This window comes from Trachypithecus francoisi, unplaced genomic scaffold (assembly GCF_009764315.1).
Source record: "Trachypithecus francoisi isolate TF-2019V2 unplaced genomic scaffold, Tfra_2.0 Lachesis_group6, whole genome shotgun sequence".
NCBI classification, from domain to species: Eukaryota; Metazoa; Chordata; class Mammalia; order Primates; family Cercopithecidae; genus Trachypithecus; species Trachypithecus francoisi.
Window position 1 is genome coordinate 44,410,720 of NW_022681471.1, and position 26,485 is coordinate 44,437,204.

General features: G+C 37.4%; 2 protein-coding genes across 2 annotated transcripts in view; one reads left to right on the forward strand and one right to left on the reverse strand.

Annotated features, from left to right (window-relative positions):
• Window positions 1–16,859, reverse strand: part of ATG4A (autophagy related 4A cysteine peptidase) — a 78,152-nt gene extending 61,293 nt beyond the window's left edge. Inside the window, 1 exon segment of the mRNA XM_033201862.1 lies at window positions 16,689–16,859. Within this exon segment, the coding sequence (XP_033057753.1) occupies window positions 16,689–16,710 (22 nt within the window). The 5' untranslated portion in view covers window positions 16,711–16,859.
• Window positions 14,017–21,483, forward strand: PSMD10 (proteasome 26S subunit, non-ATPase 10). The gene is given in 6 exon segments (XM_033201863.1): window positions 14,017–14,274; window positions 16,815–16,913; window positions 17,568–17,628; window positions 17,631–17,713; window positions 17,815–17,981; window positions 20,562–21,483. Coding segments are annotated over 6 exon segments (678 nt in total). The 5' UTR covers window positions 14,017–14,160; the 3' UTR covers window positions 20,716–21,483.
• The last annotated feature ends 5,002 nt before the right edge of the window (window positions 21,484–26,485 follow it).

A 26,485-nucleotide genomic window follows, 5' to 3' on the forward strand; every position in this document is an offset into this window, starting at 1 on the left:
AAGAGGTTACCGATGTTTCAAACGTGCAGATCCCAACAAAAACGTCAGAGACATATGAAGAAACAGAGAAACATGGTTCAAAGAAGCAAAATAAATCTCCAGAAACCAATCCTAAAGAGAGGTATATCAATAACCTGAAAAAGAAGTCAAAATAACCATCATAAAGATGTCATCTATGAGTTCAAAAAACGACAAATATCAATAAAGATTTAGAAAACATAAAAAAGAACCAAACAGAAATTTGGAGCTGAAGAATATAACAGTTGAACTGAAAAAAAAAAAAAAAAATGACAGGTGTTAAACAGCAGGCTTAATAGGGCAGAAGAAAGAATTGGTGAACTCAGAGACAGGTTATTTGAAATGACATAGTCAGTGGAACAAAAAACAGTGAAAAAAACTTAAGGGATGTATGGGACACCATCAAACAAATATATGCATAATGGGATTCCAAGAAGGAGAAGGGGTAAACGAACAGAAAGTCTATTTAAAGAAATAACATCTCTAAATGTGTCAAATCTGGGAAAGGAAATGGACATCTGGATTCAAGAAACCCAACAGACTCCATATAGGATGAACCCAAATAAATCCACACTGAGAAACATTATAATCAGATTGTCAAAAGTCCAAGACAAAGAATTTTGAAATTAGCAAAAGAAAAGCAGCTCATCATGTACAAGGAAATCACCATAAGATTATCTGTGAGTTTCTCAGCAGAAACCTCGCAGGACAAAAGGGAATGGAATAATCAAAGTGCTGGGGGGGGGAAAAAAAAAACCTGCCAACCAGGAATATTACATCCAGCAAAATTAGCCTTCAAAATGAAGGAGAAATAAAAACTCCCAGATGAACAAAAGCTGAAGAATTTCTTCACCACTAGAACTGCCTTACAAGAAATGCTAAAGAGAGACCTTTGAGTTGAAATAATAAGATGCTCAACAGTCACATGAAAACATAAATCTTACTGGTAAAGGTAAATATGTAGAAAAATATAGAATACTGTAACACTGTAATAGTGGTGGGTAAATCACTTTTACTTTTAGTATAGAAGTTAAAAAATAAAAGTATAAAAATCGGCTGGGTGCAGCAGCTCATGCCTGTAATCCCAGCACTTTGGGAGGCAAAGGCGGGCAGATCCCCTGAGGTCAGGAGTTTGAGATCAGCCTAGCCAACATGGTGAAACCCCATCTCTACTAAAAATACAGAAATTAGCCAGGCATGGTGGTGGGCACCTATAATCCCAGCTACTCGGGAGGTTGAGGCAGGAGAATTTCTTGAACCCAGGAGGCAGAGGTTGCAGTGAGCCAAGATCACACCATTGCACTCCAGCCCGTGCAACAAGAGAGAAACTCTGTCTTAAAAAAAAAAAAAAGTATAAAAATACCTATAACTACACAAACATGTTAATAGATACAAAATATAAAAATATAATTTGTGACATCGATAACATCAAGTGTGGGGTGGATAATATAAAAGCCTAAAGTATTATATGTAATTGAAGTTTAAGTTTGTTTCAGCTTAAAATAGGTTGTTATAATCATAAGATGTTTTCTTTAAGTTCCATGGTAACGTCAAAGAAAATCCCTTTAAATGATATACAAAAGAATGTGTGAAAAGAATCAAAGCATGTCCCTACCAAAAAATCAATGAAACCCAAAGGAAGAGAGAAAGAAAGAAAAGGAGGAACAAAAAAGCTACAAGACAAAAAACAATGAACAAAATTGCAATAGTAAGTCCTTCCCTATCGATAATCACTATAAATATAAGTGGATTCAACAGTATGGTACTGTCATAAAGACAGACATATAGACTAATGGAACAAAACAGAGAGCTTGATCATAAATCCATACATATACAGTCATCTAATCTCCAACGATGGTTCCAAAAATGCACAATGGGGAAAAGGGTAGTCTCTTCAACAAATGGTGCTAGTACACATATGTCCATTTCAGCACTATTTACAATAGCAAAGACATGGAATCAACCCAAATGCCCACCATGATACACTGGAAAAAGAAAATGTGGTACGTCCATACCATGCAATACTGTGCAGCCATAAAAAGGAAAGAGATCATGTCCTTTGCAGGGACATGGATAGAGCTGGAAGCCATTATTCTCAACAAACTAACACAGGAACAGAAAACCTAACACCACATCTTCTCACTTATAAGTGGGAGCTGAACAATGAGAACACATGAACACATGGGTAGGGGGAAACAACACACACTGGGGCCTGTCAGGGGAGTAGGGGGAGGAGGAGGGAGAGCATCAGGAAGAATAACTAATGGATGATGGACTTAATACCTAGGTGATGGGTTGATCTGTACAGCAAATCACCATGACACACGTTTACCTATACAACAAACCTGTACATCCTCCACATATAACCAGGAACTTAAAAGTTTTTGAAAAAAAAAGGGGGCAAAGATCCAGCCCAACCCCCCCACAAGAAAAAAAAAAATGGTCTAGTAAAACTTTATACCCACATGCAAAAGAATTAAATTGGATGTTTATTTCACACTATATATAAAATCAACTCAAAATGTGTTAAAGACTTGAACATAAGACCTGCAACTGTAAAAGTCCTAGAAGAAAACATAGGGGGAAAGCATCATGGCATTGGTCTTGGCAATGATTTTTTGCATATGACACCAAAAGTACAGGCAATAAAAGTAAAAACAGACAAGTGGTACTACCTCAAACTAAAAAGCTTCAGTACAGCAAAGGAAACAACAGAATGAAAGGCAACCTACAGAATGTGAGAAAATATTTGCAAACCATCTGATAGGGTTCAATATCTAAATTATTTAGCTCAATAACAAAAAATCTTACCAAATAATTCAATTAAAATATGAGCGAAGGACTTGAATAGACATTTATCCAAATAAGACATACAAATGACCAGCAGGTATACGAAAAGATGCTCAACATCACTAATTGTCAGGGAAATGCAAACCAAAACCACAATGAAGTATCACTTCATAACTGTTAGGATGGCCATTATAAAAAAAAATAGTAAGTGCTGGCAAGAATGTGGAGAAATTGGAACCTTGCACACTGCTGGTGAGGGTGTAGAATGGTGCAGTTGATACGGAAAAGAGTATGGAGGTTCCTTAAAAATTAAAATTTCCCATACGATCTAACAATCCCACTTCTAGAGATGTATGCAAAAGAACTGAAATCAGGATCTTGAAGAGATATTGTACTCCTATGTTCATTGCGGTATTATTCACAATAGCCAAGAGGTGGAAACTACCTAATGTCCATCCACAGATAAATGAAGAAACTGTGGTATATACATATAATGGAATCTTATTCAGCCATAAAAAGGAAGAAATCCTGTCATATGCTACAATATGAATGAACCTTGAAGACATTATGTTAAATGAAATAAGTCAGACACAGAAGGGTAAATACTGCATGATTCCACTTATATAAGTTATCTAAACTAGTTATGCTCATGGAAACAGAAAGTAAAATAGTAGTTGCCAGGGGGTTGGTGGAGGGTGGGAAATGGGGAGTTGCTGTTCAATAAGCATAGAGTTTCAGTCATTCAAGATGAAAAATGTCTAGAAATCTGCTGTACAACATTGTGCTTATAGTTAACAATATTGTACTGTACACTTAAAAGTTTGTTAAGAACTAAATCTCATGCTATGGTTTTTTACTGTGATTAAAAAAAATACATGACATGTAGCTAAAGCAGTGCTGAGATGGAAATTCATTGCACTAAATGCTTAACTTAGGGAAGAAGAAATGTCTGAAATTAATAATCTAATTTCCCACCCTAAGGAACTAGAAATGTAAGAGCAAATTAAACTGAAAGCAAGCAGAAGTAAGGAGATAAAGAGAAGTCAATGAAATTGAAAACTCAAAATCAATAGAGAACATCAATGAAACAAAGAGGTAGTTCTCTGAAAAGCCTCATAAAATCCACAAACCTCAAGCAAAACTGACAAATAAAAAAGATAAGACACAAATCATTAATATCAGGAATGAAACAGGAGATATTATTATAGACCTTGCAGACACCAAAAGGGATTACTACAAACAATTATGCATGTATAAAGTGGATAATTTTGATAAGCTGGATAAATTCCTTGAAAAGCACAAACCACCACAACTCACTCAATAAAAATTAGATAATCTGAATAGCTTGGCAACTATTAAGAAAATTGAATATGTAATTTTAAAACTCCAAAAAAAAATTCTTCATTGAAACAATCTGGGCCTGAATGATTTCACTGCAGCATTCTACCAAATACCTAAAGAAGAATTAACACTCATATTACACAATGTCTTCTAGAAAATAGAAGAGGAGAGACTACTTCCCAACTCTTATTATAAGGCCAATATTGCACCGATACCAAAATCAGACAAAGACAGTACCAAAAAAATTAAATTGCAAACCAATGTCATTCATGAATAGAAGCAAAAATCCCCAGCAAATATTAGCAAATATAATTCAGCAAAATATAAAAAAATTATACACCACATCCAAATGTGTTTTATCCTAGGATGCAAAGCTAGCTCAACATTCGGAAATAAATTAGTGTAATCCACTGCATTAACAAACTGAAGAAGAAAAATCACAAGATCATATCAATTGATGCAAAAAGTATTTGGCAAAATTCAATAGTTATTTATGATAAAAACCCTCAGAAAACTAGAAATCAAGGGGGAACTATCTAAATTTCAAAAAAGATGTCTACAAAAAAACTACATTATAGTTGACGCTGAAAGACTGACCTCTTCTTCCCTAAGACTGGGAACAAGGCAAGAATTCAGCTCTCACCACTGCTATTCAACATAAAACACAGAGTGGAAAGGAAGAAATATCACTGTCCCTCTCTGCAGATGACAAGAGGGTTTACATAGAAAGTCCTAAAAAACCAACCAAAACAAAAGAAAAAAATTAGAGGCCGGGCGCGGTGGCTCAAGCCTGTAATCCCAGCACTTTGGGAGGCCGAGACGGGCGGATCACGAGGTCAGGAGATCGAGACCATCCTGGCTAACACAGTGAAACCCCGTCTCTACTAAAAATACAAAAACTAGCCGGGCGAGGTGGCGGGCGCCTGTAGTCCCAGCTACTTGGGAGGCTGAGGCAGGAGAATGGCGTAAACCCGGGAGGCGGAGCTTGCAGTGAGCTGAGATCCGGCCACTGCACTCCAGTCCGGGCGACAGAGCGAGACTCTGCCTCAAAAAAAAAAAAAATTAGAAAAATATCTTTTAACCCCCTAGAACTAATCAGTGAATTCAGCAAGGTTTCAATAGGCAAGACTATCATACAAAAAATCATTTATATTTCTATACACTAGCAATGAATACATAGAAACCAATATTCAAAATAAAATACCATTAATAGTCACTCCAAAAATGAAATGGTTACATATGATTCTAACAAAACATACAAGATTTCTATGCTGAAAATTGAACAGTGTTGATAAAATAAAAGAAGATCTAAATAAAGGGAGAGACATATGGTGCTCATGGATTGGAAGACTCAGCATAGTAAAGACATCAGTTTTCCCCAAACTGATATACAGGTCTAATACAATACCTATCAATATCTCACCAAACTTTTTTCAGATATAGGCAAGCTTATTCTAAAATTTATAGGGAAAGTTAAAGGAACAGGCAATATTGAAAACAATAAACTAGGAGGAATCACTCTATCAAATTTTAAGATTTATTATAGAGTTACAGTATTCAACACTGTGTGGTATGGCAGAGGGACACATACGTAGATCAACGAATCAGATTAGAAAACTCAGAAATAGATATACACAAGCACGGCATACTTATATTTTACAATAGTGCAAAGGCAATTCAATGGAGCTGAAGCAACTGGATATCAATAATCCAAAAAAATTAACCTTGACCTAAACTTCATATTTTATGCCAAATATTAACTTAAAATGGATCATGGACTTGAATGTAAAATGTAAAACTATAACATTTTCAGAAGAAAATCTAGGAGAAAATATCTGAGATCTAGGACTTGGTGAAGAGTTCTTAGATGTAACAACAAAAGCACAATCTATAATAGGGAAAAAATCAGTAAGTTGAATGTCATCAAAATTAAAAGCTCTTTCTCTGTGAAAAATCCTGTTAAGATGAAAAGACAAGCCACAGACTAGAAGAGAATATTTGCAAGCTACATATCTGACAAAGAACTGGTATCTAGAATACATAAAGCACTCTGAAAACTCAACAGTAAAACAAACAATACAATATAATTAGAAAATGGGCCAAAGATATAAAGAGATATTTAAATGAAGAAGATACGGGGATGACAAATAAACACATGAAAAGATGTTGAACTTTATTAGCCATTAGATAAATGCAAATAAAATCAGTAATATATCACTACCCACCTATTACAATGGCTAAAACTTAAAAAAAAAAAAATAGTGAGAATACCAAATGCTGGAAAGGATGTGGAGATACTGGATCTCTCATACCATTGCTGGTGAGAATACAAAATGGTACAGTCACTTAGGAAAAATAGTTTGTCAGATTCTTTTAAAGTTAAACATATATTTACCGTCCCACCTTGTAATTGCTCTCCTGGGCATTTATCTCAGACAGATGAAAATTTCCATCTACACAAAACACTGTACTCAACATTAATCAGAGTTTTCTTTGTAACAGCCCAAAACTGGACATTTTAAAATGTCCCTCAATAGATGAATGGTTAAACAAACTGTGGTACCTCCATGTCGCGTAATATTTCTCAGCAATAAGAGGGAATGAACTATTGATACCAATTTGAATGAGTCTCAAATGTATTATGCTGAGTGAAAAATAATGGAAAAGGTCACATACTTTGTGATTATAAAAATTAAATCATTTTAATTGTATATAAAATGCTTAAAATTACAGTTATAGAAAAGGAGAACAAATTAGTATTTGTCAGGGGTTATCAATGGTGGGGGGTGGGTGTGACTATAAAGAGGTAGCACAGGAGAGATGAAATATTTCTTGATTGCGATGATGGTTAAACAAATCTACACATCATAAAATAACATAGAATTATAGACACATATCATTCCAATATCAATTTCCTGGTTCTGATATTGTATTATAATTATGTAAAATGTAATGATTGAAGTAACCCAGATGAAGATTACATGGGGCCTTTCTGTACTATCTTTACAAATTATTGCTAGTCTCTTATTCATAATAAAACCTTTTTTAAAAAAAGAAACCACTTATAAAGCAAATAACTTAAAACAAGAGTGTGGAAGCTAAAACTCAGGTAGTAAATATAAAGTGCTTTATTATAATAGACTGTAACAGTTTGCCAGTTTCATGAAGAGATCGCTTTTAAATGGGGAAGGTTTGTATAGCCCAGTGATATATAACACTAAGGACATTTAACACGTGGGATCAAAACATGGGATTAAAAAAATTAGAGCCACAGCACACACCAGGGCCTGTCGGGGGGCGAGGGCCTGAGGGAGGGATAGTATTGGGAAAAATACTTAATGTAAATAACGAGTTGATGGGTGCAGCAAACCCACATGGCACATGTATACCTATGTAACAAACCTGCACGTTGTGCACATGTACCCCAGAACTTAAAGTATAAAAAAAAATTAGAGCCACAGATTAAAATGTCTCATCTTAAACCAAGCAACTGGAAACTGTAAAGTGCAATAAGCCACATAAATTACACTTGTAAGCAGTGAAAAATCAATTGCAAAGGGTTTTTGAGCCAGTTATGGAAGTTTATTTAGTAAGTGCTGGGAATGGAGAAGTTTCATGGTGGATAACCCAGAACCTGTTACTGCAACTGTCATGCAGTTAATTGATTTGCGTATACCCTCAAGTTGTTTTTCAGTATAGAATATATTCATTTCCTGTTGTGCTATGGAAAGAATATTTGCATTGGGTAAAATATTTAGTGTAATTAAAAAGGAACAAGTGGGGGGAAATGATCTCTCTCTGCACTGTCCAAGATGATTAATAATGAGTCACACAAAACTATTTACATGTAAAACAATTACAATGAAATGACATTAAAAATTCAGTTCCCAGACATATTGCAAGTCTTTAAGAGCAACATGTGGTTACGATTACCGTACTAGAACAGCGTAGATATAGAAGTTTACCATCATCACAGAAAGTTCTGTTGGGCAGAGCTGCTCTAGAGCATTACAATCTTGTCATTTCACCAAAATCACAGGTAGAGTTATAGCCCAAAGAACTCTGACAGCATTTGGTATTGCATTATTTAGGATTTTCATTTACACATAATTCAATTTTCAGCAATAGTTAGCAGCATGTTGCAGTGGTTAAGTGGTAGGACTTTGGAGTAGAATTGCGTGGATTTCTACCATAGCTCCAACTAAACTGTGTAACCTTGGGCATGTAACTTCACTCCTCTGTGCCTATTTTCTCATTTTAAAAAAGGTAGGAGCTGCAGAATAATAGTACCTTCCTCACAGAGCTGATGTGAGGATTGCATAAGATAAGCTCAGTAACTGACAATGTGATCTATAAATGCTAGTTATTATTGGCATTATTCTTCAAGTCTAGAAGATGAACTTAGTTTTTTTTTTAATATCTAGAATCCAGGTGATCAGTGGAAAGAGCAATAGGAAACGTTCAATTATAAGAGCAGCAAGGGAGTCAGACCCTAACAGGGCCCCATTTGTCTCTTAATGGACATAAACAGCAACCACATCATTCCTCCATAACTTGGGGCCAGCCACAAAAGAGAAGAGACCTTCTCCTCTAAGACCTATTTATCTTGCAGCTTTCAAAAAGTCAAAAGATAACTTCCCATTGGCCTTAAAGGACTCAGAATTGAAAGTTAATTACCATGTCACATCAAATAAAATAAAAGCAAAATATACTGTTTATAAAAGAAGATTACCCAAACAAGTCACTCAGTAGGAAAGGCACTTGGAATTGTTTTTCCAGCTTTTCTACCAATCAGATCCAAGTACTTGATGCATTTTTATGGTGAAATGTCACTATACCCAATACTTTGTGAATACTACAACACAGGGATACTGTACCTCAATAATCAACTAGAGAAGTATTTATTGAATATGCAGGGCACTTCTGCTCTACACCAACTATAACTGGCAGGCTAAATTCAGCCCATCTCATGTTTCTGTGTGGCAAGCAAGGTATGAATGATTCTCACAATTTTAAATGGTTGGAAGAACCACCTTCAAACACTGTTAGAGAATGCTGAATGGCTTTGGAAATTAACTTTTGATGCAGGCTTGATAATGTTTATTAATTAATTCAACCTAAAATTACAAGGCAAAACAATGCTTATATATGAAAAAAACTGTAGTAAAGTCATTTTGACAATATTGTTTGAATCACAAGTAATGTCAAGATGCTTTATCCACTTCCCATGCTGTCACAAGTCAATATGGAATACACTTTGCACTTGCTTCAAGGTCCAGAACTGTAGTCTGAATTCAGAAAATATATATGCTACAAATTTGTATGGAAATAGAGATCTTGCTTCTTGTTTTAACTTTTATTTCATTTTATTTGGAGATGGAGTCTCGCTCTGTCACCCAGGCTGGAATGGGTGTTTATAGATCACCACTTTATAGATCACCACTTTATATCCACTAGAATGCCTATAATCAAAAAGATAGATATAATAAGTATGGTAAAGATATGGAGAAATTTGGCTGGATGTGGTGGCTCACGCCTATAATCCCAGCATTTTGGAAGGCCAAGGTGGGCAGATCTCTTGAGGACAGGAGTTCCAGACCAGCCTGGCCAACATGGCAAAACCCTGTCTCTACTGAAAATACAAAAATTAGCCAGCGTGGAGGTACATGCCTGTAATCCCACCTACTCAGGAAGCTAAGGCACAAGAATCACTAGAACCCAGGAGGCAGAGGTTGCAGTGGGCTGAGATCCTGCCACTGCACTCCAGCCTGGGCGACAGAGTGAGACTCTGTCTCCAAAAAATAAAAAGAAAATAAGAAAAAAAATGTGGATAAATCTGAAATCTGAACCCTTGAACATTGCTTGCTGATGGGAAGGTAAAATGGTACAGCCACTTTTGTAAACAGTCTGAAAGTTTCTCAAAAAGTTAAACAGAGTTACGATAGGACCCAGCAATTCCACTCCTAGTTAAGTACCCAGAAGAAATAAATGAAATCTCAGCTGGACATGGTGGCTCACACCTGTAATCCCAGCATTTTAGGAGACCTAGGTGGGAGGATCACTTGAGCCCAGAAGTTCGAGATCAGCCTGGGCAACATAGTGAGACCCTGTAACTAAAAAAATCATAAATTGGCTAAGTGTGTTGGTGCATGCCTGTAGTCCCAGTTGCTCCAGCGGCTGAGGTGACAGGATTACTTGAGTTAGGGAGGTGGAGGCTGCAGTGAGCCATGATCGTGCCACTGCACTCCAGTCTGGGCAACAGAAGAAGACCCTGTCTCAATAAAAAATAAAATAGGCCCGGCACAGTGGCTCATGCTTGTAATCCCAGCACTCTGGGAGGATCACCTGAGGTTAGGAGTTGGAGACCAGCCTGGCCAATACGGCGAAACGCTGTCTCTATTAAAAATACAAAAATTAGCCAGGTGTGGTAGCATGCGCCTCGGGAGGCTGAGGCAGGAGAATCGCTTAAGACCGGGAGGCAAAGATTGCAGTGTGCCAAGATTGTGCCACTGCATTCCAGCCTGGGTGACAGAGCGAGACTCTGTCTCAAAATAAAATGAAATAAAAGTTAAAACAAGAAGCAAGATCTCTATTTCCATACAAATTTGCAGCATATATATTTTCTGAATTCAGACTACAGTTCCAGCAGTAGTTTTTGGACCTTGAAACAAGTGCAAAAGATATTCCATATTCCAAAATCCATTTAACTGTGTAATTGAGCAGCTTTCACCAAACTTTCAATTGGAAGTGATTAACCTGCCATATAATGCTAAAAGGCACTATTAAGAGAAGAACAGAATTCTATTCCAAGCAATGAATATGCTCAATTAAAATCATATGTTTGTGTAACATTGATAATGTATGATGAGAATGTGGTACTTGACCTCTGCGGACTTCCTTCCAAACACATAATGCCAGTCTAAGCATAAAATTGAGGGTTTTTCAACAAAATGACTGACCAGTACTCCTTAAAACTACCAAGGTCACCAAAACAAAATAAGTCTGAGAAAGTGTCACAAGTCAGAAGAGGCTAAGGAGATACAATGACTAAATGTAATGTGGTATCCTGGATGGGACAGCATCTCTAGAGATAAACTAGTGAAACCTGAAAAAAACAAAAAAGCATGGGGTATAGTTAATAGCAATATGCCAATGTGGGCTTATTAGTTGTGACATATATAGCACAGCAACGTAAGATGTTAATGATAAGAGATTCAGCAAATGGTGCTAGGACAATTTCTATATCCACATGCAAAAAAAGAACTTAGATTCTCACCTCACATCACAGAGAAAAAATGAACTCAAAATGAATCATAGACTTAAATGTAAGAGATGAGGTAATAAAGCTTTTAGAAGAAAACATTGGAGAAAATCACTGAGACCTTGCAATTAGGCAAAAACTTCTTAAGTACAACACCAAAAGAATGGTCCATGAAAAAAAAAAATGATAAATTGGACGTCACCCAAATTCAAAACGTTTTCACTTCAAAAGACACCATCAAGAAAAGAAAAAGGTAAGCAGCAGCAGACTGGGAGATTATATGTGCATATCATATATCTCTCAGGGACTTGACCTAGAATATAGAAACCATCCTTACAACTCAATGCCAAAAAGACAACTTGATTTAAAAATGGACAAAAGATATAACAGACACTTCACTGAAGAAGATATATGAATGGCTAAGAAGCACATGAAAATATGCTCACCATATTATAAATTATAATTTATAAATTTATAAATTAAAACCACAATGAAACACCGTTTCACACCCACTTAGAATGGCTATAATAAAAAACACAGTAAATAACAAATGGTGGCAAGGATGTGGAGAAACAGGAACTCTCATACATTGCTAACGGAAGTGCAAAATGTTGCTGCCATTTTGGAAAACAGTTGTGCAGTTTCTTAAGAAGTTAAACATATATTTTCCCTGTGATCCAGTAACTGCACCCTTAAGTATCTATCAAAGAGAAATGAAAAAAATACGTCCACACAAAGACTTACATACTAATCTTCTTAGCAGCACTAGTCATGGTAGCCAAAACTTGGAAACTGATGTACCTATCTAATAGTGAGTAGATAGACAAAAATGTGTTATATCCATAAAATGGAATACTATTGGCAATAAAAAAGTAAGGAAGTACTGATACATACTATGATATGGATGAATCTCAAAAATATGATGCTAAGTGAAAAAAATCAGACACAAAGACTGCATATTGTATGATTTCATATATAAAATGTCCAGAATAGGCAAATTTATAGAAACAAAAAAGTAGATTAGTAGTTGTCTGGGGCTGGGAATGGGACAGAGGATTGATTAACTGTAAATAGGCATGAGGGAATCTTACTGGAGAGATCAAAAAGTTCTAAAACTGATTTATGGTGATGGTTGCCCCACTTCAGTAGTTACCAAAAATCATTTAATTATGCACTTGAAATCAGTGAATTTTATGATGTGTAAAATGTACCTCATTTTGAGTGAGTGGTATACAGGAACTCTACTAACCTTGCAACTTTTCTATAAATCTAAAACTATTCTGAAATTTTTGAAAAAAATAATTTAAATAAAAATAAAAAAGTGTATGTTTATGAATTGATATCAGTATTTGACAGTACCTATCTGTGTAAAATGACATTTTCAAAGATTAAATAGGTAAAAATCTCATAACAGATCAGCATTAACAGATGAACATTTAAAATCAATTTTGACAGTACGGAACACTAATTCTGAGCTCCAATTAAGCAAAATATTATCCCCTAAAAAGAACTATATTCTTCTCATTGGTAGTCCTCCTGTATTACAAAAACAAAAGTACTCAATTAGTATTATATTTTGAATTTCATCAATAAAAATTTGTTGAAATTTGTTTTCTCTCTTGTCATAAAAGTACCAACAAAATATTCTTGATTTTCCCTTTTGACTTACAAAGCCTAAAATATTTACTATCTGGCTCTTTACAGAAAGTTTCCCAACTGCTATTCTACACTATAACAGGATAAACATAAACATAATCAATCTCTTTCTTAAATGTATTCTTATCATTACCTAGTTGTGGCATAATGTCCTCTGGATATGCCCTATAAAGGGTCAGTCTTGCATTGCTTCTGCTATGGCACTATTTGGGATTTCTATAAAAAGAAACACTATTAGCTTAATAGTTGTAGCAAAGCCTTGACAACATAGTTAATATCGTGATATTAAAGTGCCAACACCACAGCCCGGTATCCTTAAGATGACCCTCATCAAGTTGTGATGTCACCAGGCTATGGACTCACCGAGGTCTCTTAGATATCAAGTGGCTCCCGCGGCATCACACCCTGCCTTTGGCATCACCCTGGCACATCACCTCAGTACGGTGCCATATGCTATCACTGCTGTGGCAGAACCCTGTCCAGACGCCACACCGCCGAGATGTCGGAGTAATTAACTCCCACTTCTTTCCACTCCCTGGGCGGTGGCAGGGAGGGGGAGGGTAGCCACCGTCACCGGTTCGAGCTCAGGAGGTAGTACTCAGCTCCAACCTTGTCCCTTCCGCCTGCCACTGCAGGTCAGGAACCCCGAGGGACAGGACCTTTAGGCTCCCATAACTCTCTTGCCCTGCCCCCGAACCTATTTCATATGGCCGACTCAACGACCCGCCAGCGACTACCCACCCCGGCTCTTTCACACGGTTCCACTCAAAGCCGCTCCCCATACCTGACTCCATTCTCCAGCTGTCATCCTGGGCCAATTCCACCGGCAACTTGACTACGGGCGGTCGCTAGGAACCCTGGGACTTGTAGTTCCGCACTGCTAGAGGCCAAGTCTGGGAGGGCAGCAAAGGCGGCTCCCTGCCCGGAACTGCTCTCAAACTGCAACTCCCAGAGGCGTCATGCGATGGTAAAGGAAAAGGGAACGAGGAAGGCCGGTGATTGGTGGAGCTCTAACGGCTGTTTTGACTGGCAGCCGGAGCCGGCGAAGTGAGGCGGGCGTTGCTCGTGCGTCGAGTAGTTGCTGGGATAGCGAAATGGAGGGGTGTGTGTCTAACCTAATGGTCTGCAACCTGGCCTACAGCGGGAAGCTGGAAGAGTTGAAGGAGAGTATTCTGGCCGATAAATCCCTGGCTACTAGAACTGACCAGGTAAAGCAACGCTAGGTCTCTTCGCAGCTGGGGACGTCGGCGAAGCCCTACGTGGCTTTCGGGGCCCGGCCCTAGCGGAGGCCCGGTTTCTGAGAGGAGCAGAACCCCGCCCCCGCCGCCCCAAGCAGTCCCCCGGGGTCACCTCAGGACTCGCGATAGGCCTGCGGGGGCTAGCCCCGCAGACCTCAGATATTTTCCCGTTGGTCCGGAGCTCCACTCCCTGATTGTTGGATAGTTCTAGAACGTCTACGCATTTCTCAGAAATTCCCAATCAGTGAAAAGGAAGGCTCTTTATATGAATTTATTTACCTTTACTAGTAACTGTATTCAGTAACACATGTGTAATTGAACTCCCCTTCAGTGCCAGGCAGTTTGCTAGGAGCTGGGGATACGGTGGAGTGGAAGATGCAGACAGTAAAATAAGCATAAAAACATGTCCGATTACAAATTGTGGTAAATACTCGGCAGAGAAGTTTACATGGTGCTTTCAGAACACGTTAATAGGAGAATCTGGTGCTGAATATGGCTGTCATTAATTGGAAAAGTTTTTGCAAAGAAGGGAAGGTTAGACTTTGAAGCATGAGTGAGATTTCCATGGGGGAATGAGTGGACATTCTAAGCAGAGGCAGACAGAAGTTGAGAAGTGTTTCCTTCTGCCCTCCTGCTCACAGGACCCTCGCGCTTTCATCCTCAGTTTCTGGGATTCATGGTGCCCTCAGTAAGCCCACAAATATTTATAGATGGCCTTGGGTTTCGCAGACAGTGTGCTAAGCACTAGTGAAACTGTCCTATACTTACAAATCTCCATTTCGTGTCTTTTGGGAGAGAATTAGAAATCAAGAGACTGTTGTCTCTTTTCTGGAACTTTCCTTTATTACTCAACCTGAAAATGGCCTTACCTTTACCTAGTTTACTTCATTATGGTCTGGTGATATTTAAGGATTTAAATTTATAAATATTTATATTAAGATTTAATAACACTCCATTAGAAATTTAACCATTCTTCAAGTCAATGGCTTAAAAAGGGAAGGGAACTGTATCAAGAGACGTAAAAAACACGAAGAAAAGCGATTTATGGATCTTGTTTGGTTCCTGATTTAAACAAACCAACTGCAAAAAGACATTTGGGAGACAGCTGGGGAAATCTGAATACAGACCGGATGTTAGACATTCTAAAGGAGTTAGTGTTAATTTTAGTAAGTGTAATAATGGTCTCATAGTTATATAAGAAATACCTTTATTTTTTACATACTGAAAGACAAGGGTGAAAAGTCATGATATTTAGGATTTGTTTTTGGAAAACTCAGCAAGGAAAAAACTAGATAAAGCAAATAGGGCAAGATGTTTGTTGTTAATTCTAAGCAGTAGGCATGTAGGTTTCTATTCTATTCCCTCTATTCTTGTGTGTTTGAAATTTTTTGTAATAGAGTTTAAAATACCATTTTCTATTCTGTGGGGCTAAGAAATATAGCAGTCACTGCAAATAGGGATTCCCTTTGACAAATAATGACTACTATAGCTTATTTTTATTTTTATGTATTTATTTATTTTTTTGAGACAGTTTCGCTCTTGTTGCCCAGGCTGGAGTGCAGTGGCGCGGTATCGGCTCACTGCAACCTCTGCCTCCCGGGTTCAAGCGATTCCCCTGCCTCATTCTCCCAAGTAACTGGGATTACAGATGCCTGCCACCACGCTGGACTAACTTTTGTGTTTTTAGTAGAGATGGAGTTTCACCATCTTGCCAGGCTGGTCTGGAACTCCTGACCTCAGGTGATCTGCCCACCTCGCCCTCCCAAAGTGCTGGGATTACAGGCGTGAACCACCGCACCCGGCCATAGCTTATTATTTTTTATAAAAAGTAATTTTCTTGTTCTCTGTGTGTTGGGTTTTCTAAATTATATTTCTAATTTATTTATGGTTTTAAGTTATAGATAATTTCAACTAGTTTAATGAACATTTTTTCCCCCGTTAGATTCATGTGTTCCTTCTACAACATCTAACTTGAGGTCAGTGTGGTAGTAGAGATTTCAGAGTCAGAACTTCACTGACAGTTGTGTCCCAGCTTCACTATTTAGTATCCGTATGACCGTCCACAAGGTGCTTACCTGGGGAGTTTTAGTTTCCTCATCTGAAAAATGGAGATAATAAGCACTGTGTAGAATGATAGGAATTACATGATACAATGCATGTAAAACTCCCAGCACAGTGCCTGATGTAAAAGTACGTAAATAATGTAATAGTAAAACAACCAAAGATGTATTTCTGTCAAAGCATTGAAATCAGTTTCTCGCTCTACTACTTTCCTTGTCGTATTCTGCCCAGAATTACATATGTTCATCAATGTCATTCTCCCCATGTTACTTAAACTTTCATCTGTCTTACACCAGTAAGTAATATAGTTTAAGGTTACCTACCTGAGGATCCAGTACTCTGCATTTCGTATTTTCAAACTATAGGTTTGCCAGCACCAGTATTTTCTTTTCTTGCTCTTTTGCCTTCTGTTTCTCTTCAAGAATGTTTCTATTACTGCTTCTCTGTAGGACAGGAGAACTGCATTGCACTGGGCATGCTCAGCTGGACATACAGAAATTGTTGAATTTTTGTTGCAACTTGGAGTGCCAGTGAATGATAAAGACGATGTGAGTACTTTGATAAAGTTGAGTTGATAAATTCCCAGTTATCTTTATACTCCAGACTGGTGTTTACTGAAGCCTGTGCATTAAGCTCATAAAGAAAATTGTAACCTTTGCAACTGGAAAGTTATAGCATGGCCCTTGTGATCAAGCGTGAGACTCTTGGTTGCATTATTTTACAATGTTATGTTTGCCACTCATACTCTGTGATTTAAGATAAACATACAGGAGAGGCTGAGGTAGGAGGATTGCTGGAGCCCAGTAGTTTGAGGCTGCGGTGAGCCATTGTACTCTATCCTGGGTGACAGACTGAGACCTTGTCTTTAAAAATAAAAACAACAAAAATAAACGTACAGATCAGGGCTTGTTATGGTGAACCCTAAAAGACCATAAACTCTTTCTATTATGTTGGATTTTTTTGTTTTTTGGTGAATATGGCCTGAATAATGAGGACCTAGATAACTTTTTTGTTACATAAAGAGATTTATTCTAATGGTATGGTTATATTAGGATTAGATTTGTGAAGAGTAAGAATGGAACCTTTTTTGTAAGCAAATATTTTTTTACCTTTGTAAAGCTCCTTGTTAACTCTGCCTAAATGTTAGCACTAATCCTTGTGCCTTTTTCCCCTGGTGTTTCTACTGCCTACTTCTTTTATAGGCAGGTTGGTCTCCTCTTCATATTGCGGCTTCTGCTGGCCGGGATGAGATTGTAAAAGCCCTTCTGGAAAAGGTGCTCAAGTGAATGCTGTCAATCAAAATGGCTGTACTCCCCTACATTATGCAGCTTCCAAAAACAGGCATGAGGTATGGTTCCATCCCTAGGCTACTTCTGTTGAGTTCTAAAAGTGTATACAAATACAGATAGATCTCTGCATTGTTTTCTTCTTTCTGCTCCATCTTTCCAGATCGCTGTCATGTTACTAGAAGGCGGGGCTAATCCAGATGCTAAGGACCATTATGAGGCTACAGCAATGCACCGGGCAGCAGCCAAGGGTAACTTGAAGATGATTCATATCCTTCTGTACTACAAAGCATCCACAAACATCCAAGACACTGAGGGTAACACTCCTCTGTAAGTGACAAGTAGCAGTCATTTGTATTCTACCTGACGTTAGCCCTCTTGCAATAATTCTTATACATCATTTCTTTTTTTAGTCTGCTTATAGACGCAATACGTGTTAATGGCAAAAATGTTAAATTGCACAAAATGTAAAGATAAAAATTGCCTATTATTTTGCCACTCAGAAATAACTACTGATCACATTCTTGTGTATTTCCTCCTGGTCTTTTATATTCAGATGTATATATTTTACACGTACATATTTTTTAGCAAAATTGGGGTCATACTGTGTATGTAGTTTTAGCTCTTGTTCTTTTCACCTCAATAGTATATTATAAACATTTTCCAATGTCATTAAATATGTTTAAAATTTTTTTAATGGTTATGTACAATTCTGCTGTATAGATGTGCGATAATTTAATAATTCCTCTATTACTGTATATTTAAACTTTTTTGAGTTTTTCACTATTATAAATAATGGTACATTGAGCCAGGCATGATGGCTCATGTCTGTAATCCCAGCACTTTGTAAAGCCAAGGCGGGAGGATCACTTGAGGCCAGGAGTTCAAGACCAGCCTGGGCAACACAGCAAGACCCCCTGTCTCTAGAAAAAATTAAAAACTTAGTCAGTCATGATGGCATGCACCTGTAGGACAGCTACTCGGGAGATTGAGGTGGGAGGATTGCTTGAACCCAGGAGCTCCAGGTTACAGTGAGATGTGATCACACCATTGCACTCCAGCCTGGGTGGAGCAAGACCTTGTCTCTAAAATAATTGACCAACTTTGTACGGAAAACTTTTGGCCATATTTCTGATTATTACCTTCATATAGACTCCTAGAAGTTGAATTGCTGGGTCAACAAATACACACATTTTAAGACTTGCTATGTGTTGCCAAATTACTTCCAGAGGAGTTGTATCATTTTACCCTTCCAACAGCAGTTTAAGAGTGCCCATTACCCCCCACCAACACTAAATTATCCTTTTGTTATGTGAAAATGATATTTCATAGATGTAATTTACATTTTTATTAATGAATTTGAACTTTTTTTTTAATGTCCATGGCTAATTACATTTCTTATCTAATTGTACCTTTTTGTGTCCCTTTCTCTGTTTCCTTTTGGAGAATTATTTATTTTCACAGGGTTTTAAGTGCTCTTGATTTGACATGGTAAAATATTAATGTTCTGCAACATTAGTTGAAAATATTTTTCCTAATTTATCTTTTCATTTTGTTCATAATTTCTTTTGCATAAGAGAAGTTTTAAAATTTCTACATAGTCAAGCCCATTCATCTTTCCTCATGACTAGAAAGCTCTTCCTCACCCTGAAATTAAATATTCACCTGTCTTTTATTATAGGTTATTTTAGCGTTTCATTGGTTTTGATTGAGGGTTAGTGTTATTGTTTTGCATTTAACTCTTAAAATCCATCTGTAATTGAATTATATGTATGACTTGAAGCTGGCCTTTACCTTGATATGTTTCCACAGTACTTGGCCACTTTTCTTCTGTGTTGAATGGTGACTTTTTCTTGAACCAGAAGCTCTGTGAGTCTTCTTTTTAGTCCAGAGTGAGGTTCAACCTTTTCCAATTTGACTTTAAACCAACTTTTAAAAAGTATTATTTTCTTAACTCTTAGTTTTTAAAATCTTTCCTGCATTCTAAGAGACCCTGTTTAGAAAGACCTGTGTGCCCTACCTCTTTTCTCCATAAATAGAAAGGCAGGATGGCCTAGAGAAAATCTAGGAGTCAGAAAAGATAGAGTCCTGGGAAGAACATAGGATTTATGAATAGCTGGATGATGTTTACCCAATTCAGACTCTACCACTTGCTAACAATATTAAATACTTATATTAAACAACTTAGTTACTTAATCTTCCTTGAATCTTAATTTCCTCATCTGTAATATAAGGATAATAATTCCTTCCTTACTAGATTATTGTGAGGTTTAAGTAAAACAACATGTAAAGTGCCTCCTAATACCCTCCTGGCACTCTTAAGTGCATGGCAAAAGTTGTTACCCTCTTCCACTCAGTTTACTGCCAAGACATGTCAGCATAGGTAGGAACTTTAACCTCTGTCACCATTTCAGCTGTAAAATGGTGATGATAATACTTTGCTAACTTACAAGACAGATATATGGATTATATATCCATATATATATGGATTAAATGATATAAAATCTTTTAAACTGCTTTTTCAAACTTTAAGCTGCACAGATTACTATTAACAGATTATGAACTGGGGCTTTTCTAAATTCTAACCCTGAATTATTACATGTAGTGTTTGAGGTAAACAATTACTTATCTCTGTAAAATAAGAAAAGTTGTTCCTTAGGTTGGTATTTAGATCCCTTCTTCTATTGTAAGTAGAACCAGAATTATGATTTACAATCTGGTATTACAAGGCTTTTTTTGTAGAATTTTAACTTAGTCTCCTCATGCAAACCGATGTTTCTTTCCGGATTAAATAACTTTCCAATGTTACCATTTCCTAATCATATGCACTTTAGACTACCTAGCAAGAAATCCTAACCATTATATAGAATTGGTAGTGATTAATTGGTCTTTGGTGGTCCCTGATTTCAGACACTTAGCCTGTGATGAGGAGAGAGTGGAAGAAGCAAAACTGCTGGTGTCCCAAGGAGCAAGTATTTACATTGAGAATAAAGAAGAAAAGACACCCCTGCAAGTGGCCAAAGGCGGCCTGGGTTTAATACTCAAGAGAATGGTGGAAGGTTAAACAGCTTGGATTTATTCTTACTTTGTACGTTGTGTTGTTGTTCCCAGTGTTCTGCAAACTAATGTATTTGTGCACAAGACATCATCTATGAATGATGAAGTTTTCTCACCTTCAAAGTCTTATAAACATGTTGACTCTTGTTCCTGCTGAGTTACTAGTTCGAAGCTTACAGCTTGTTTTCCAGGCATCAAGTAACTGTTGAGATTGTTCTACTGTTGTCATATATTCTTCTATATTGAATTCTGGTTAATTTTGAGTAACTAATTCTGTGGCTGTTGTGAGTCTTCAGCACCCTCCCACGTACCTTATATCCCTCTCTGAAACAGAACAGCTCCAATAGCAACAAGCCAGTTGTTCTGCCACATGTTTCTGTGTGGATTCTGTAATGTTCCTCCATACAGTTAAAACATCCTAACTTGCTTTTCAAGCTCACTCAGCCTACGCCAAACATCTCTGGTTTTTTTTCAACCATGAGGTTTAATTTATTTTTGTGATAGGAGGTATATTTACATATTTTAGTGGACCAAATTTTAAGTTGAATGGTGTGCTCTAAAATAATGAAAAACAATAGCCCATATACCTATGTATTTGTTTTTGATGGGTTGTTTACTCTGAAATAAAATGTATGGTTTTCTTTAAAGGAAGTTTTAAAGTACCTATTTTGAGTCATCCTGTATTGAAAAGAATGTCAAGCTTGTTAAAATGACATGTAGCAAAAATGTATTTTGATTTGTATTTCAGAAACTAAAAAATAAAATGTTGAAAGAGTCTTCTAATTTTTCTTTCAAATTAGCTAGAATTCACTTAAGCCTTAAAATCCTTAGTAAAGACATTTCTCAGTTTTTGGTAGCTTTAAGTCAATAAAATTAGTGAAGCTTGAATTGTAGCTAAAATCTTTTAAAATAGCCATCTTCTGAATTGCTAATTAAATGTAGAACAAAAGGAAATTAGTAAGTATAAACTTGAGCTCAATTTAGGGAAGCATCTTAAATGATACTAGTCATAAAATCTAATGAACTCCAAGTAACTTTCAGATTATTTTTTATTTGAATTTTATGCTGCAACTACTGCTTGAAATAAGTGATCCAAGTAAACATACAAACTTGCATTAATTTTGGGTCAAAGTCTTAATGATCAGTAGCTAAAATGAGTTTCATAAACATCAACTGTGTTATTGATATAGAAACTCCTTTTACAGAAGTATTTTGAGTGCTAACCTTAAACATTAATCAGAGAAGCACCTTACGGAACAAAATTATTGAATGCTGGAGATAGAATTGATAGCAGGGGAAATAATATTTCTAGTATTTTTAGTGTGATCAGAGTAAAGCTTTGTCTATTACGACTAAAGACATTTACTTTTCATAAATATTGAGTTAATTGTCTGAGGTAATAGGTTTCATGGGTGTAAAAGGAAATTCATCCGGGTTCTTCAATAAGCAATACAAATGGAACTAAGCCACAGGTAATTTGTAGGCTTTTGGCATTTTAAATGGCATGACTTGTTAATATTTAGACCACAGATTTGTATAAACTGAAGATATTAGTGGCCTCAGATATTGATTGGATTGTTACCTGTGTCTGTAGGAAAGGTGATAGAGATGAAGCTGATTCAAGGTCAGCAGATTTTATAGTTCCAAAACAAACTCAAAAAAAGATAATTTGGCTGGGCGCAGTCGCTCATGCCTGTTATGCCAGCACATTGGGAAGCCAAGGCAGGCGGATTACCTGAGGTCAGGAGTTCAAGACCAGCCTGGCCAACATGGTGAAACCCCACCTCTACTAAAAAGAATTAGCCATGTGTGGTGGATGCCTGTAATCCCAGCTACTCAGGAGGTTGAGGCACGAGAATTGCTTGAACCCAGGAGGCGGAGGTTGCAGTGAGCCGAGTTGGTGCCACTGCACTCTAACCTGGGTGACAGAGCGATAATTCATCTCAAAATACATAAATAAATAATTGTGAAGCTTAACTGAGAATATAAGATGGAAGAAAAAGGCCAATGAAAATAGTGAAAACATTTGCATTCTTAAATATCTGTTATAGAGAATCTACAATTTCAGTGAGGTTTTGTGAACCTCAAAGTAAATCTGTGTTTTTCTTCATAATCTTTGACTTAACATTTAACTGTATGACACTAGTGTTTGATTCCCCAATTTCTCAGCTATACCAATTACAATGAATTCCTTAGATAGCTGTGTCTGCTGCTTTCAGCTCCCATATTCTGTTACACTACAAGGCCTCCAAATCAATCTGTTGGCAAGTCCGATAACAGTATAAAGATTCTTTGTGGTTTATGGCTCCAGCTTCACAGTTCTATTGACTGCCTAAAATTGAAAGCAGAAATTTGTAATGTGAATTTCTCTGGGAAGAGGATTTATAGCTTTCATCAAATTCTCAAGGGCATCTGTGGTTCCCCCAAAAGGTTAAAAATCCCTGGTTGAGAGAAAAAAGAATACTGAATCAGTTGTCAGGAGACCTCATTTCTACAACTATAGTTCTACCACAGTTTTTTAATTTCTAAGTTTTTACATCTATCCTCCCTGTAGTCTTTAAGAAGGCAGAAATCATCTCCATTTTACAGCTGAGAAAACACCCAGAGCTAGAGAAACAGCCAGTACCAAAATCTAGCTTTCCTGGATTCTAATTCATTTTCTTTTCTGCCTCTATTCAAAAACAGTGGACCAAATGAAAGGTACTCTGGCATTTTGAAAATAACCAGTTAGTTGTAACACCTATCCTGGTGCTTTTCTTTAATTTGGCTGTGACATAGTAAGAAATACATATTTGGTCTCAGCCCCCAGTACCTGAAACAGAGCTCCTAAAACCCCTGACAGTTCCTGAGTGATAGGAGTGTCTTACATAGAGCTCCTAAACCCCTTGGGATTTCCTGGTGATAGGCGTGCCTTTTGTTCTAATGATGCAACTCTTGGTGGGCTCCTGGATAGCTTTAGAATGGGAGCTATTAGTGACCAAGCCATGATTAGAGAATTAGAACTTTCAGCCCCATCCTCCAGGGAGGGAAGAGGGGCTGGAGATTGAGTTAACAGTTGATCATGCCTATGTGATGAAGCCTCCATAAAAATTCCTAAACTACAGGGTTTGGTGAGCATCTAGGTTGGTGACACACCTACATGCCAGAAGAGTGGTGCACCCCAACTTCATGGGAACAGAAGCTCCTATGTTGAGGACTCTTCTGGACCTCACCCTATGTACCTCTTCAGCTGGCCATTCATCTGTATCCTTTATAATAAACTGGTAAACAAGAGCGTTTCCTTGAGTTCTATGAGCCATTACAGCAAATTATCAAACTTAAGGTTGCGGGAACCCCCAACTTATACCCAAGTCAAACAGAAGTGTGGGTACCCTGGGCACCCAATACTTGTGATGTGTCTGAAGTTGGGGGCAGTCTTGTCAGACCCAACCCTGGGTAGTGTCAGAATTGAATTAAATTGTAGGACACCCAGTTGGTGTCTGCAGAGAATTGGAAAGTTACTTGGTGTGGAAACCCCACACATTTGCTTTCTGAAGTGTTGTGAGTGGTGGAACAGTTTTTCTTTATTGGTACATCTTTCTATCGTTTCCTGGAGCCCTCATTATCATCTCCGAATTATTTGTTTTGTTTTTAAACCAAAGTTTCAAAGACAAGTGGGAGTATTGAGTCTTTATCGATTCGTTTAAACCTTTTATGAGGCCCACTGATGTGTTTTCCAGCAAGTAGACATTGTAAAACAACCTTTTATTACTAAAGCTTGCGTTTGTTTCACTGAAATTAGTAGTTTGGTGCAGTTGAAAGAGCATTGCACTGAAATCCAAATGATGTGAATCTAGTTTTGACTTTGTGTAATCTCAGGCAGATTATTTTACTTCTCTGCACTCAGGGATTCTCCTCTAGGGGCTGGGTAGCAATATATAAGAGTGAACCAGCTTTTTGAAAGTACATTTACCCCTTCCTATCTCCCCCACCAAGAATTTATTGTACATCATCTCCAGCCTCATCATTGTTAGGAGTGGCCCACTGTGTGTGTTATAACTCAGGTGTGCTGGGGTTGAAAAAGTTTGAATACTATTTATTTCAGAGTGCTCTTCTAGCTCTGATCAAACCTGAGTTGCCCAGAGCAGATTGAATGGGTGGTAAACCACCTGGTTTGATTTGAGAGGGGCTGAGAAGTTTCCTTTTTTCAGAAACATCTCTTCTCTGGATTATTTAGACTCTTCGGATTAAGGATTATCTGTGCTGGAGTCCTCTTTAAAAGGTAAATACTCCCAAGAAGAGTCTCATTTATCAACCTAATGAGATCACTGAATGATGAAAGATCATGTTCACTGGACAAGAACGGGTTACAGAACAGCTACTTTAGGTCCTGCACAATGAGTCCTGCCCGAGAGAGGAAGAACTGAGCGGGTCACTGAACTAGTAGGAGCATAAGAATCCTGGGCGTTTGGAAAATAAAGTGCCACAAGGCCAGAAATGGCACTGAAAGGAGAGATCCAAGGTACAAATTCGGATTAATCTCATGTGCTTCCTAACGTTGCCCATGTAGGGTTTCTGCCTGGGCAACATGTACTCCATGTTTTTAAATCCAGATTTTTCTATTTATTCCTGTCAAATTCATTTTGTTGACTTCAACTCCACTTTTGAGCTATCAATATCATTCTGAATTGTGATTCTGTCTTATAGCCTAGTGGCCATTCCCCCTAGGAGCAAGTCATCCACAAATTTATTAAGTGTACTTCGTGTGTTTTGATCTAAGTAACTGGTTCTCCATCTTGGATTCAGGGAGTCTGTAACTCACCCAAAACTATATGTGACACTTTGTGTGTATAAGCATTTTTCAGTGGAGATGGGTTTAGAGTTTTCAGCAGATTCCCAAGGTGATCCATGACCTCAGAAAAAGGTTACAAGCCACTGATTCAACTATTCATCAGTATTTTGAACAGAACAGTGCTAATAAGGACAGAGCTCTATAAGACTACCAGTAGTGCTTTCTTTCCTGGACTGCACTGATCTATCAAAAATTTTGGGGTGTAATTGTTGACTATTATGTGTCAGTCTCTTGTGATTTGCCTCTATAATAAAAATGGAAAGGAAAAGTGAGTTCCAGCTACTTGGATATTCTGGTAATTGAGATGTTTACACTGCTGTTTACTTTTTAATCTCTAAATATTAGGTCATTCTTAAGACCTTCATCATTTTGCTTTTTGCGTCCATCAGACACAATGTATATCATACTTTCATATTTAGTATGAATGAAATTATAGATGCGTCAGAAATCCCTGACATTTTCTGAAAACTGACACATCGAAGAAAATGCAGAAATAAACGCTTGCTATCTCTTCTCTTCATGGCTCTAGATAAGTGTAATGTTAATTTCCATTTTAACTCTCCTTAAAACCTACAGAGACTCTATCTCAATCTGTGTATGGTTATGATCCATATAGAAAGGAGTTTGCAGTTTAAGAAAATCTTTTACATGAAAATCTGAAAGTGATAAATGAGAAACTCACTACTTCGTTTAAAAAGGATTCACCTTAGAAGGAAGTGAGACACAAAAAAATACATACTGTATCATCCCATAGGTATGAGGGCCAAGAAAAGGCAAAGTTAATCTCTAGTGATGGAAAACAATGAGTGATTTCCTAGGTCCAGGGCAATGGTGGATTTGCACAAAGGGGCATGAAGGAACATTTTGGGCTGATGGAAATGTTTTCTCTCTAGATGGGTGTGGTGGTTTCATGGGTATGTACTCTGTCAAAACTCATCAAATTGTG